Source organism: Pantherophis guttatus, chromosome 1 (assembly GCF_059756535.1).
Source record: "Pantherophis guttatus breed Tessera chromosome 1, ASM5975653v1, whole genome shotgun sequence".
NCBI classification, from domain to species: Eukaryota; Metazoa; Chordata; class Lepidosauria; order Squamata; family Colubridae; genus Pantherophis; species Pantherophis guttatus.
Window position 1 is genome coordinate 234,001,125 of NC_142063.1, and position 13,629 is coordinate 234,014,753.

The 13,629-nt window shown below is 40.5% G+C and overlaps 2 protein-coding genes across 4 annotated transcripts in view; one reads left to right on the top strand and one right to left on the bottom strand.

The window, feature by feature from the left end:
• UBE3D (ubiquitin protein ligase E3D) overlaps positions 1 to 12,383 on the bottom strand; it is a 58,860-nt gene extending 46,477 nt beyond the window's left edge. The window contains exons 1-3 of the mRNA XM_034431836.3: positions 10,868 to 12,383; positions 4,010 to 4,206; positions 1,254 to 1,344 (exon numbers count right to left, since the gene is read on the bottom strand). Coding sequence (XP_034287727.2) covers positions 1,254 to 1,344; positions 4,010 to 4,206; positions 10,868 to 10,929 — 350 coding nt within the window. The 5' untranslated portion in view covers positions 10,930 to 12,383. The remainder of the gene's footprint in view (positions 1 to 1,253; positions 1,345 to 4,009; positions 4,207 to 10,867) is intronic.
• The window catches only part of DOP1A (DOP1 leucine zipper like protein A), a 56,461-nt gene continuing 55,140 nt past the window's right edge, over positions 12,309 to 13,629 (top strand). For all 3 annotated transcript variants that reach the window (XM_034431832.3, XM_087882542.1, XM_087882541.1), the window contains exon 1: positions 12,309 to 12,449. The gene's annotated coding sequence lies outside the window, so the exon portion shown is untranslated. The remainder of the gene's footprint in view (positions 12,450 to 13,629) is intronic.

The following is a 13,629-nucleotide window of genomic DNA, read 5'->3' on the forward strand; positions in this document are numbered from 1 at the left end:
ATACAGATGTGACTATGGCTAGTTGAGGCAAGGAGGAAAAACTGGACTTCACTAATAATCCCGTTGACTCAATCCATTTTCCTGTATTATTCAGACATTAAGCAAAGTTTATAATGGTAGATTTAGTGTTTTCTGCACTGTTTATCACTCATAATTGTTTTGTTTAGGATTGTGTTAAAGCAATACACGTTGATAGCAAACAATGTTAGGTTTCCCTCCACCCCAGACTCAAAACCTGTCACACTAAATGTAATGCAAAAAAAGATAAATAACCCTTGCAATTTATTTTTCAGTGTTCCTATAAAGCAAATGTGCAATGATATTTGGGATTAATGAAGAAGGGTCGAGGCCAAAAGAGTGAGCTGAGCAAAATTAATTTAAAGGGCATGCTACCCAGTTCCAATCTGGTGAATGGCAAGGGCAGTACCATGAAAAGTATTATGCCTATATATCTCATGCAGAAAAACAATCTGTGAAAAGCATAAACATGGCTCAATAGTCAGATGACACAACCTCTCCAGTCCTCAACCTCTCCAACCTCATGGTTTTGTGACCTCTGAGGTAGAAAACAGGCAGCTTCTGATTAACTAGCCTAGTGTAATGTAACAAAGTCTCTGCAGCTTCAGTTAGTGGGGTTGGGGGGCAGGGTGGGTGGGGGGGGAGAAGTGTTCCTGGCCTGACACAAAGACTAAATGGAGAGAGAAAAATTCCTTTTTTTGGGATTAAAAGCAAAATCTCCTATAGAAACATACAGTGAACCAGACAAGCATGCTAATGGAATATCTTCGCATGTTTGGTATATGCCAATAAATTTTTTTTAAAAAAATTAATTATGAACAACATTTACATTTTGAACATGTCTACCATTTTCTCAGCCACTGATTTTAAAACTTAATCCAGTTTAAAAATGACCCATGTTTTTGCTGTTGCTGGAAACCTTCATCTCCTGCTTTTCAATTGAAAAGGCCTCAAGACAGAACATTGCAAGACATCGAAAAATATTGATGGTGTTAATAAAAGTAAAAAGAACAGGGGTAACAAAAATGCTATTCATAGTGTACAAGAACTACTGTATACGGGCCACAGAGATTTTTAACCATTCGAAAGGACACCAAATTCCTTATTTTTCTCACCTGGGCTTTACTTCCAGATTATCTGAGTACGAATTTCACCAGCTGTTACATTTCTTCTAGTATGAATGATTTGCAAATGCATTCATCAGTAGGAAAAATCTCACAGAGTACAGTACTTACCTGTTATTAATTACATTCTCCCCGCAACATTGACAGAAAAAAGTACAACTCTTTTTGGATTTTAGGCCGTGACCAACAGCTGGTGTCAATTCTGAAAGACATTGAAGAACTTAACTAACAACAGTAAAACTACAGTCACACCAAGAATTTAGTGTAGCACTGGATTCACAACAACAATATTTTTATACTATCTATTTTATTCACCAGTAATAAGTAAAACATTCCTGAAAGGGAGTCTTTTATTATCACACCATATTCCACACAATGGATTTTAACCCAACAGCTAGAAGATCACATAACAAGATCATAGCTGAAATAAGATTTGAACCAAAGACTTTCTGGAGCAATTTCCCCAGCCTTGGTGATGACTGGATTGCTGAGATTCTCATCTTAAAAATAACTGTGCTAATTAGAGAATGCTGCAGATGAAGTCCACATGTTTAGAAAGCCACATGTTGGGAAAGATTGCTTTAGAGAATAAGCCTTCGGTGACATGATGACTGCTAGTCTGGGATCTTTGTAATTCTCAAGGATCAAAAGGGCAAATATCAGGTTTCATGCCCAATGTGGCAATGATTCTTGACTCTCACAACTCTCAGGATTTTTTTTATAACAGAAGTTCATGGACACGACAGAAGTACATTAATTGCTCTAGTGTAGACAAAAAAAGAAGCCATCTATCTCCTGAAGTAAAGACCAGTAGGTTTCAATAGAAGGCCTTCTGAAATCAGTGGAGATTTGGCCAGTGTTGTGGTCCACCAGCAGCCTGCAGAGCTGGCAGCGGAGTCGGACAGTGAGAAGGCTGGGGAGGACCATGGGTCAATCCTGGAGTCTGGGGAAGGTCCGGACGAGAGCTCTGCGTTGGATGCAGAGATGGGGCCAGGGCCACCTGGGAGTGATGTGCAGATTCTGGAGTCTCCAGAGTCAGACAGCAGAAAGGCAGAGGAACAGGAGGAGCCTGTTCCTAGTGCACGCATGCGCAGAGCTGCCAGAAGGCAAGAGAAGCTAAAGCAAAAAGGACGACTCGAGAGTAAGGCCAGGAGATTATTGTCCCCTCCCATAAACCTTAAAAGAGCAGCAAAGGCTCTTGGGCTCTTTGTAGGAAAGCAACGTTGCTAAATCTGTTTCCAGTCGGCATCTCTTGTTTCTGAACTTCGTGGGACTTTGCCAAGAAAGGTTTTGGCAGGGTGCCAAAGAAGATAAAGTTTGTGATAAGCCCGAAGGACTTTTTCTGAAGGACTTGCTTTGGAATTAATTTGGACTAAACTGGGAATGAAGTAATTCTCAACTGTTATAATAAAACAGTTTTGTTTGGGACTAATTGTATCTTGTAATGACTAAGTGAGCCTAGGTCACAACAGCCATTTTCTTCACAACCTTGAAATTGGGAGCCTTAATGTTGACATTAGTACAGGCGACGTGAATAAGTGCACTAATGTGCCTATCGTTCCTGTAATTGTATTTTTATTTTTTTATTCTTGTTCTCGTTTTTGTTTGACAAATTCTAATAAATAAATAAATAAATAGATAACTTTTGCCTGACCAGGGAAATGGCTGTTCCTCACCGGCTTCACTTCATGACTTTGAACATCAACTCCTAGTTCAATATACAGTTTCTTTATTACATGTGGCTGATCTTTGTAATTATGCCTTAATAAAGTTGGAATTGGAAGTTTTTGAAGACCAAAATCATTATAAAAATTTATTAACATTATTAGTTGGAGAATTAAAGGCTTCATTAAAATGAACATTATGAAAATATATTCTACTAACACATGATTAAATAATTGGTCCTCCCAAAAGTTGCTATAAAGTCTTTTAAAGAAATAATCTATTTCAAAAATCTGCTAAAATAAACACGAATCCAGTCATGCAATGCTACATCCTATCGGTGAATAACATGACACTGGAAAGTCTCCTCTTTGCAGGTGACATTTCCTATGAATTCTAGCAATAGCAATAGCACTTAGATTTATATACTGCTTCACAGTGCATTACAAATCTCTCTAAGCAGTTTACAAAGTCAGCATATTACCCCCCCCCCGCCCCCGCAACAATCTGTGTCCTCATTTTACCAACCTCGGAAGGATGGAAGGCTGAGTCAACCTTGAGCCGGTGAGAATCGAACTGCTGAACTCCTGCCAGTTGGCAGTCAGCAGAATTAGCCTGAAATACTGCATTTTAACCACTGCACCACCACAGCTCTTTATGAGGTGATTATATACATCTACTGATAAATAACCTGCATAGAATCAAGACGTTTAGCTCTTAGTAAGTGTAGGTGGAGCTAAGATTTCTAAAGAGAAAAATAAAACACAGAACATGTAGCAATAGCAGTGGAATAAAAATATCATATTCTGATACACGCGAACAGAATAATTTCTTAAATCTCAAAATCTCAGCCAAGAAAGCTGTTTTAATAGTCTGTTAATATTTTGCATATTAGAATATGTCATTATGTTTTCCTAGGAAGCATGACAATTAATATTTATTTTCATGAGTTACGGAACAAGCAATAAATCCAATAAAATCAGACCAATGAAACTTTGGGAAATAATGAGGAAAAAAAAGAAGTAGCCCCAATTGTGATTACTTTATAATGTCACTACTAAACGTTAATTTTTTTTCCTAGTCCAATGTTTTATAGGTAAATGCAACTTTCCTTGAATACTCTTAACATATCCTAATTTTGAACTTTTAAGCGGAGATCATCAGCAGAAAAGAAATAAAGGAAAAAAAGGAAAATTCACACTTACTTGTACTGAAATCTGCTTGAACAAGCAGCCTCATATGTAAGCCTTCCCCTGGCTGATATTGCAGTCCTCGACAGGAAGAAGGCACAATACTGACCTCTGGCGGAAGGCCGAAAGCTTTACAAGCTTTATCACTTTTTAGTTCTATTAAAGAAGGCAACAGAGTAATATCCACAGGCCAACTTTCTGGATTTAATTCACTACAGGGATTTAAGAAAGAACAATAATGTCCCATTAGCAAATAGTTGCAATAGAAGTCCACATGGCTGGGAAAGTCATGTACCTCATTTCATAAATGGATGCAATGCAAACAAATAAACATATGGAATAATTAAATCAGTTAAATCCAGCATTTTGCACAAATGGAAAGCAAGCCGATAATGAAGTCTACTGTATCCTTGATTAGAACTGTTGTTGTTGTTGTTATTAGTTGCGAAGTCGTGTCTGACCCATCGCAACCCCATGGACAACATTCCTCCAGGCCTTTCTGTCCTCTACCATCCTCTGGAGTCCATTTAAGCTCACGCCTGCTGCTTCAGTGACTCCATCCAGCCACCTCATTCTCTGTCATCCCGTTCTTCTTTTGCCCGCAATCTTTCCCAGCATTAGGCTCTTCTCCAGTGAGTTTTTCCTTCTCATTAGGTGGCCAAAGTATTTGAGTTTCATCTTCAGGATCTGGCCTTCTAAAGAACAGTCAGGGTTGATCTCCTCTAGGATTGACTGGTTTGATCGCCTTGCAGTCCAAGGGGCTCGCAGGATTTAGAATTGAGAGATGTACAAAATATTGTGAAAGATGTCATCCCAAATTGCACTAGGATGGGGAACTGCCAAAATAAGAAACCACCAGTGATTGTCTGTGGAGATTCTCAGTCATCCAGTCATCATAGTTATTTCAAAGGTGCTTTTTTGTCTTCAAAAGGCAAGTGGACTGATTTTTCCTTGTGGAAGAAGAACAAAACATTTTATTTCTCATCCAAGAAACTTCACCAGTTATGATGGCGGGGGGCGGGGGGGCGGAATTGAAGAATAGGTACCGACAAGACTGGATTGTGAGGGCATGGAAGGATGGGTTCTGATAGAATGGTGGGGTGGTTGGGTGGAAGGATTGTATTTCTTTGCAGTCATCTGGTTGTTAGCACGTTCTCTGAGACCATTTGAGGCCCCTTGAGGGTTTACCTGTGTCCTCAGGGTCACCTGAATCAAAGTGCAATATTCCTTCTCCTCTGTTGAGAAAGGGCTGATCAGTTCTAACATAGATGGATTATTTTATCCCTCCTTCAAATCAATGGTCCTTTCTGCGGTCTATAGAGATGACTATGTTAGAATTGTTAGAATTGAACATCAGACCTGATGAAACGTCTTGGATGAGAAGCGAAACGTTTTCTTTTTCTCCCTCAAGGAAAAAACAGTTCAGTTGGGCTTTTGAAGAAAAAATGCATATGATTGTGAATTTGGGAGTAAGGGGGAAAAAGCAGAGAGAAAGGACTGTCATCTTGAAAACACCTCCTCTTGTCTATGGGTGTTGTATAGGTGCCCCACAGAACTGTAGCACAGCACTGCTTTCGCCATTCTGCAAAAAGCTGCAAGATCATTTAGATGCTGTTGCTTTGGTAATAGCAATATCCTAAATCTAACAGAGGAGCGTTTTAATTCCCCAGGTCATGCTGTATGAGGTTTCAGGGCAGCAGTCCTTGTAAAAGGAAGTTACAGAAATTGATTTCAGCACAAAATAAAATAATCAATGTAGAATTCAACAAAGGAGAGAACACTATCTTTCACCTAGCCGATCTAATCTTCTAGAAACATACTTTACGATAATTAGCTGTTTGTGACAGGAGTGTCACTTTATGTAATTCTGTATCTTGCCTCTTTTCATAATTTCCCCTTTTGTCTCTCCTGCACACATTATTTAAAATACTGTTCTGTCAGATTGATATTTTACACATTTTCTGAAGCTGATTTTGATCCATGAAAATTTACGTGATATACACCTGTTAAGATTAAAAGGCATCACAAGAGGTTTCTGTCTTAACTACACACCAATCTAATCATCCCTCCAGAAATCATTTACTGTATTCCTGGCCTGGAGTTCCTACACAATTGTTGCATTTCTTTGTTATTGTATTTCTCTGTAGACTGAGCAAACTGCACCAGTTTCTGTCACTGAAGACCTATAGCAGGACTTGGATTGTAGAAGCATGACCTTAATTTTTTGGGACATACAGGCAAAGTTGTAATTCCCAAACCTGTCACAGATATTTTCACAAAAAAAAATGAAACGTATGGGTTGGAATCCCAATTCACAACTAGCTGTTGTGGAAAGCATAGCTGATCACAAGATATAGTAGTTTCTCCCAGAGGGCATTCTGTGAGGCAAAAATGTTGCTTCTTAGAAAACATAATTAGGAAAATAGGTGTAGTAAAGTTTTGTGTGTGTGTGTGTGTGTTAAAAAATTAAGCTCAAAACTAAATTTTCAGTTCACAGCAGATGATGTTTGGAGAAACACATTACATGCAAATAAATCCTTACATCAACACACACATGCATGTACAAAAGGCAAAATTGACCCCCAAACTATTAAGAAAAAAATGTATCTCATATATATATATATATATATATATATATATATATATATACACACACACACACACACACACACACACACACACACACACACAGCAAAAACATATTGAAGTGGGATGCACTTACAAGCAATGCTTGGGATGTCAGGATAAAAACATTCAGCAACACATTCCCTTCATGGTAAATTTCGCTTGCAAGTGTGCCCCCAACACCTTCAATTCCATAAGCTCATTATCATCAAAGCTATGCATTTTTCCATTCAATGTATAGACAATTGTACAGACACTATGGCTTGGCACATAGGTTCATGGAAATAATGGACTAGATTATGGTACTCTAGTGCTGGCTAATCTCCCAGGTTATTTTAAATACCTTCTATGGGAAAGTAGGTATTATGGAAATGAAGGAACGGGAGGGACAGCAAATAACAGGAAAAGGGTACCAGAGTCTGTGCGGATATTGTAATATCCATCAGCAATGAATGGATCAGCTCAGTTAAGCAGTGTACTGTTAGCAATAGCACTTAGACTTATATACCACTTCACAGTGCTTTACAGCCCTCTCTAAGTGGTGTACGGAGTCAGCCTATTGCCCCCAACAATCTGGGTCCTCATTTTCCCAACCTCGGAAGGATGGAAGGCTGAATCAATCTTGAGCCTGGTGAGATTTGAACTGCCAAATTGCAATCAGCCGGCAGTCAGCAGAGGTCGCCTGCAGTGCTGCATTCTAAGCACTATGCCACCACGGCTCTTTTAGCAGCTTTTAATCCAACATACTAATTTCAATTAAGATCCAAGATTCAAGTAAGATCTTCACTGGGTTGCGGGACATCTTTAGGCTGCCAGGACAAACTCTAGAAGAGCCAGTTGAATATTTTGCAGCACAACCAGCACCTTCAGGGCTTACAGATTTATTGTGCCATAAGTTTGTGTGGACTAGAAATCACCTCACCAAATGTCATTTTTGAAGAAAGATTTTGGCAATCATCTTGAAAAGAGAAAACAGATCCGCTTATAAAAGGAGGCAGCAAGACTACCCTAGAAAGGAAATGTTTCTCCTGTTTACCTGTTTACCTATCTCTCTTTTTATTGAAAACCCTTTGTGCAAATTATATTTGAAATCTTAGCCTCGTACCCTTATTGGTACAATGTGGAATTCCTTGGATAATCATGTGAGAGAAGCTTCTGCTCAGAAGAAAGGCTTATTCATACGGAAACATATAATTTCTGCATTCCTATCTAATTTTAAAAGCCCCTTTCAAGCAAATAATTGAGGCTTCTGGCAAGGAAGTTTTCTATCTCCCACAGCGGTCTATTAGATTAGGGAAGGGAGTGGGTGGGTGGGCCCAATACAGAAGTGAAATAAGAGGTAGCCCCAACCAATATGATATGCAAATTACAGATGATATGGGGCTTGTATTAAAACAAACAAAACAAAGCCACTAAAAGCTATAGTATTGGAAGAAGGTGACATAATTACAGTACGTAGAACTGAGATCTTTTTCTTCTATTTTAGGGAAATGGATTACTTATTTTGTTTCTTGGTATGAGATCTAAAAGATTTGAAAAGTTATTCCAGCAAAACCTGGGGGTGGGGGGGGGAAATCTGTTATTCCACCAGCATGATTTCAGAATTGTCTGTAATTATCCAGGACATTAGTCATCCCTTATACTGTATAACACATAGGGTTGACTCTATTGGGAACTCGCAGGTGATTTTAGTATTATATAACTTCTTAGAGGACTATGTTTCTCTAGGGAATTATACAAGATCTCTCCTAATACCGGTAGTTGCTTCCCAGTAAAATATTTTTCCTGAAATGGATTTCTTCTATTTTGGTAACACAATATTGCAGAATCTGGGAGGAATATGGTTAAATTCAGTAAGTGGTGCAACACTTAGAAACAAGAGGCAAATATTGTTGATTCAGTTTTAAAGCATCAAAAGTTTCTCTATGTTGAACAATGTAACAAGTTTAATGTTTGGACCTTAACTGATCAATTCAGAATCTTTCGGAAGATAATCAAGCTCAGTTTTGAAAGTATTTTTTACAATTAAATTTGCTGAGGATAAGAGCTCAATTTTCAGAGATCATTATTTCATCATCATAGTAATTGCAAATGGTTGCTAAATGAGGCAGTTGCTAAATGAGAACTATCTGCAATGCTTCCAGTGAGCAGTCTGGTTTTACTTTCTTTAGTTTGGAATGATGTTTTTCTTGCATTCTAAAGGATTCTCAGCCATTCTCTCCCACAGCAGAAAGGTGTATGCTACGGTTACTTAAAACAGTGCCTTTGAAGCAGTGGTGAAATGTAAAATTTGTTACTACTGGTTCTGTGGGGGTGGCTTGGTGGTGGTGGGGTAATGACTGAGTGGGCGTGGCCAACTTTTTTTTTTTAACTTTTAAAACCTCTTCGGCTGAAGAGGTTGTAGAAAAAATGCTTTTAAAAGCTTCTGATGATTCCAGCTGAGCCGCGCGGTCCTCAGAGGCTTTTTTTTTTACTTTTAAAAGCATTTTTTCGGCCAAAGAGGTTGTAGAAAAATTGCTTTTAAAAATAAAAAAAAAGCCTCTGATGATTGCACGGCTCAGCTGGGCAATGGGGGGGGGGGGCAGGGATTTTTGCTACCGGTTCTCTGAACCACCCGCCTCCATTGCTACCGGATCGGGTGATCCGGTCCGTACCGGGAGCATTTCACCCCTGCTTTAAAGGCTAGAAGAGACATAAGGATAAAGATGCATAACTGCACTCTGACATATTCTTCTACTACAACCTCCTCTCTTCTAATTGATGAAGATCCTCTGGGAACATCAGCCCTCCCTATTTTACATTTGCTCCCTCAAGAATTCAGCTGAGAAGATCCAGTGCTTGGGGTTACTATTTTATGACAGCTTCCATTTATCCAGGCATCATAAACCCTTTCCTTTCGGTGGTATGTATCTTTCACACAGAGTCTAGTCTTGAGATATTGCAGGCCACAATGTACAAAATCCATTCTTGATTTTGCCAACATGCAGAGATTTCCATTCAAACAGTTCAAGGAGTTCAATTTGGTTACAGTAGTGCTAGGTAAGCATAAGTTCAGTCCAGTGATTAAGATACCAGGCTAGAAACCAGGCAACTGTGAGTTCTAGTACTGCTTTAGCATGAAAGCCAGCAGGGTGACCTTGGGCCAGTTACTCTCTCTCAGCCCAATCCACCTCACAGAGCTGTTATGAGGAAAATAGGAGGGCAAAGGATATTATGTATGTTTGCTGCCTTGAGTCATTTATAAAAATAATAAAGGTGAGGTAAAAATAAACAGAACAGCACCACACAGGCTTAAGTGATAAATATGCTTTAATAGAGGGCAACACTTTCTGGAGTTTGTTCTGAGAACTCAGCTGCTTTAATTTGAAAGAAGCAGAGTGGATGTACGCTACACACGAGATGTGCATATGCTGTTTGTACTTATCTATATAAAGGCAATTTAAAAGAAGAGCAAAGGGAGGATGATAAACTAACAAGGTACACCTCAAAAGAAGAATTGATAAGATGCTTGACAGTCAATTCAGTTCTGGGCTTCTCATTTAAAGGGCCTGCATCTGCAGTTTAGGGAAATCTTTCAAATAAAAAAATATATATATTTTTTCTCAAATAAACTTGAACCCAAGACTATTATTTCATAAATTAAACTTTACAGAAATAAGTTGCCTGCATTGTGAAGATGTTTGGAAAACATTTCCTTTCATGGCACACAATTAGACTTCCAATCTATACTGCATATCCTCTAGGTAAAGGTAAAGGTTCCCCTCGCATATATATGTTAGTCGTTCCCGACTCTAGGGGGCGGTGCTCATCTCCGTTTCAAAGCTGAAGAGCCAGCGGTGTCTGAAGACGTCTTCATGGTCATATGGCTGGCATAACTAAATGCCAAAGGCGCAAGGAACGCTGTTACCTTCCCACCAAAGGTGGTTCCTATTTTTCTACTTGCATTTTTTACGCGCTTTCAAACTGCTAGGTTGGCATGTCCTCTAGGGTGCCTTTATTGTCTGGTAACACAGACATTTACTAAAGTATGATGGTATGGGAAGTGAGTGATATTGTAGAAGTTTTACTAAAAATAATCACCACCGTCCTGGAGGGGAAATGGGAAGCTAAAGAGAGGCCTGTAAGAGAAGAAGCGTTTTCTCCATGGAAAACAGATGGAACACAACAGAACCGGGCAATGCCTATCTCAAAGTGGGAAATGAAGCAGAGTGGGAAATGAATCAAACATAAAGCAAACAAATAAAGTACCGAATAATCAGCAATCCGCTCTTCATCTTCTCCCTAATCTCCAAGAACAGAGTAGCATCCATCCACGTAGCCACCGACTCCAAAAGAGGACCAAGCCGAGAGAAAGCAACCCGCTGCGAGGTTCAAAAGTCTGCAAAATACGTTTCCCACGTGGGCCGGAGAAAACTAGGAAAATTGAATCCCGGAAACGTTTTAGCTGAGAGGAGGACCTCTGTCTCACACAGCGCCCTCTGCGAGAGAAATCAGGCTCAGGGCTCAGTCCAAAAACAAACAAACAAAAAAGGCTCTTTAGCGCTATCTTTTTAACGGTGGCAAAGATGTCCTCGGCCGCAATATGACATCATTTTAAAGGAGATTAGATTACGAAAGAAGGTTGCACATTAAACATTATTTGTACGAATTGTATCCCCTGCCGGGATCGCGCTTTGGTTTTTAGTCCGCTTGAACTGATGGATGGATGTCTTTGTTCGCTTTCTGTCGCATGGTAAAATAAGCGGGGAGATGAGGGCGCCTTGTAGTCCGATTCTACTATCTACATTTACTCAGAAGTCAGTTTCGCTGCAGTTATAGTAGCGTTCGGGATTACCCAGTGCCTTGCATCCAATTGCACTGCAATAAACGTGCAGCCGATTGCAAACTGCAGCTTCCCGCGGTTTGGCTGGCTAGAGAGTCAGACGCTTTGCAGGTTGGATTCCATTCAAGCAACGCTTATTTAATGTGCCTGTTTACTGTGCTACTGATGTACACCCCCCGCCACCCCACCTTCAGAAAAGGGCGGCAGGCGAAATCAAGGAGAAAGGAATGAATGAAGCTCAATAATCAACCGGTGTCGGCTTCCCAAACGAAGAAAGGATGCAGAATCCGGTACTCCGCAGGATACCGTGCCACATAATCTTAAATCCCGCCCGTAACGTTGAGCAAAATACACACACACACAGTCGTGCAATGGGGGACAAAGCGACTCCTCCACGCGCGCTCCAGGCGGATCAAAGAACTGGCCTAGCCAAAGCATTTCTTTTTCCCCCTGGCATGAAAACAATAAACCAGGCGGGTTTATTATAAAAGCTCAGCTTTTAGGATTCGCTGGGAAAGTCCAAGTTGTGGGGGGGGAAGGGAAAAAAAATAACAGAAAATGCAAGTCGGCTTTTGCACCGCGGTCACAAAGACCCACCCGGATCCCCCTCCTCTTCTCGAAGAAGACTTTCCCTTTAAGGCAGGGGTGGGCAACTGTGGCCCTTTTACAACCTGTGGACTTCAACTCCCAGAATTCCTGAGACAGCTTTGCTGTCTCAGGAATTCTGGGAGTTGAAGTCCACAGGTTGCAAAAGGGCCACAGTTGCCCACCCCTGCGCTATAGCAAACCTGGAACCGGCGCCGGCTCTGCGAGAAGCAGCTGCGCTAATTCCGAGCGGCGCCAGGTGGCGTCATAACGTCAGGCGAAGGCCAGAAGGAGGGAGGGAGGGAGGGAGGAGGAAGGAAGGAAGGAAGCCAGCCGCTTGGCATGCTGGGAGCTGTCAGTGCGCGGGGAGGCGGGAGGGGGGGAGGTTTCTGCGGCGCGGCTCTTCCGGCTCTGGGCGCCAAGGTAACCCTTTTCGCTCTTCCTTTCTGGCCCTGCGGCCTTTTCCCTTCCTCGAGTGATGGGGCTTTTTAGTCTGTGAGGGGAGAAAGCGCTGAGAGAGAGTGGGGCAAAAAACAGGGGAACGGCGGGCAGCGGCATCCTTGTTTGGACCCCTAAGGGGCTTCTTCTTCCCCTCCCTTCCTAGGAGCAGGTGCAGAGAGAGATGGGGTCGGTAGTAAACGCAGGCAGGAGGCGTTTTTTCTTGCTTTTGTCGGTTGAAAAGGTGTATTTGAAACCAAGGAAACAATCCTTCCATGTTTGCCTGCACAGTCTTTGGCTTAGGAGGGGATGTCGCCCTTCCTTCCCGCCGTTTCATTATTCTATAAAGTGGGAATTCTTGCATATATTTTTTTTTTGGGGGGGGGGGTTATTTGCCTAAATAAATACCTCCCTAACTTGTTTTATTTTATCGTCTTATTTAAAACAGGGGGGGGAGAAAACCCCATCCTTTCATTTTTCACTTTAAAGGTGTAAAGGAGTAATCCCCTCTTTTTTAAAAAAAAAAACAAAAAAAAAACCCACAAGTTTTATTAAAATTTTTCTTTCATCATACATATTTTATGAACAGTGTTGACCGGGTCACATTTTATACATTTTGTATATATTAATCTTTTTAATCTATTCCAATCTTCCCATTTTTTCCATATTTGTCTGTAATCCCCTCTTTAGGTATATTTATTCTGTTCTTTATTCTAGTGAATAAAGAAACAGAAACGCGGGGGGGGGGTATTTGATTTTTATGGCTGAGAGTGTGTTTTATTTCTTTTAGTTTGCCGGTCAAATAGGACTCCTGAAACCTTGCTTAGACATTGTGGGCCTTCTTTTGATTAAATGGTACATAAAATGGTTCAAATATCTTTCCCATCATCGTCTCCATTGCCTCTTCTTTATATTTAGCTTCCTGTGCCTAGAATGATGTATTTGCCAATTATACATCCTGTAATGCAGAGTAGCATCTTTTTTTGAAAGCCCATTTGCGCAGAGGGAAAGTTAACAAATCAATTTTTCTTCTACCCTCTTCATTCTGTGTCCATGGGATTGGTTAGTGTTACAGTAGTTTTATTATATTTATTTATTGGATGCAGTGACTGGGAAGAGGTTGAAAAGGTCTCTTACCTGTTACTATTGCATGGAGATATTGTGG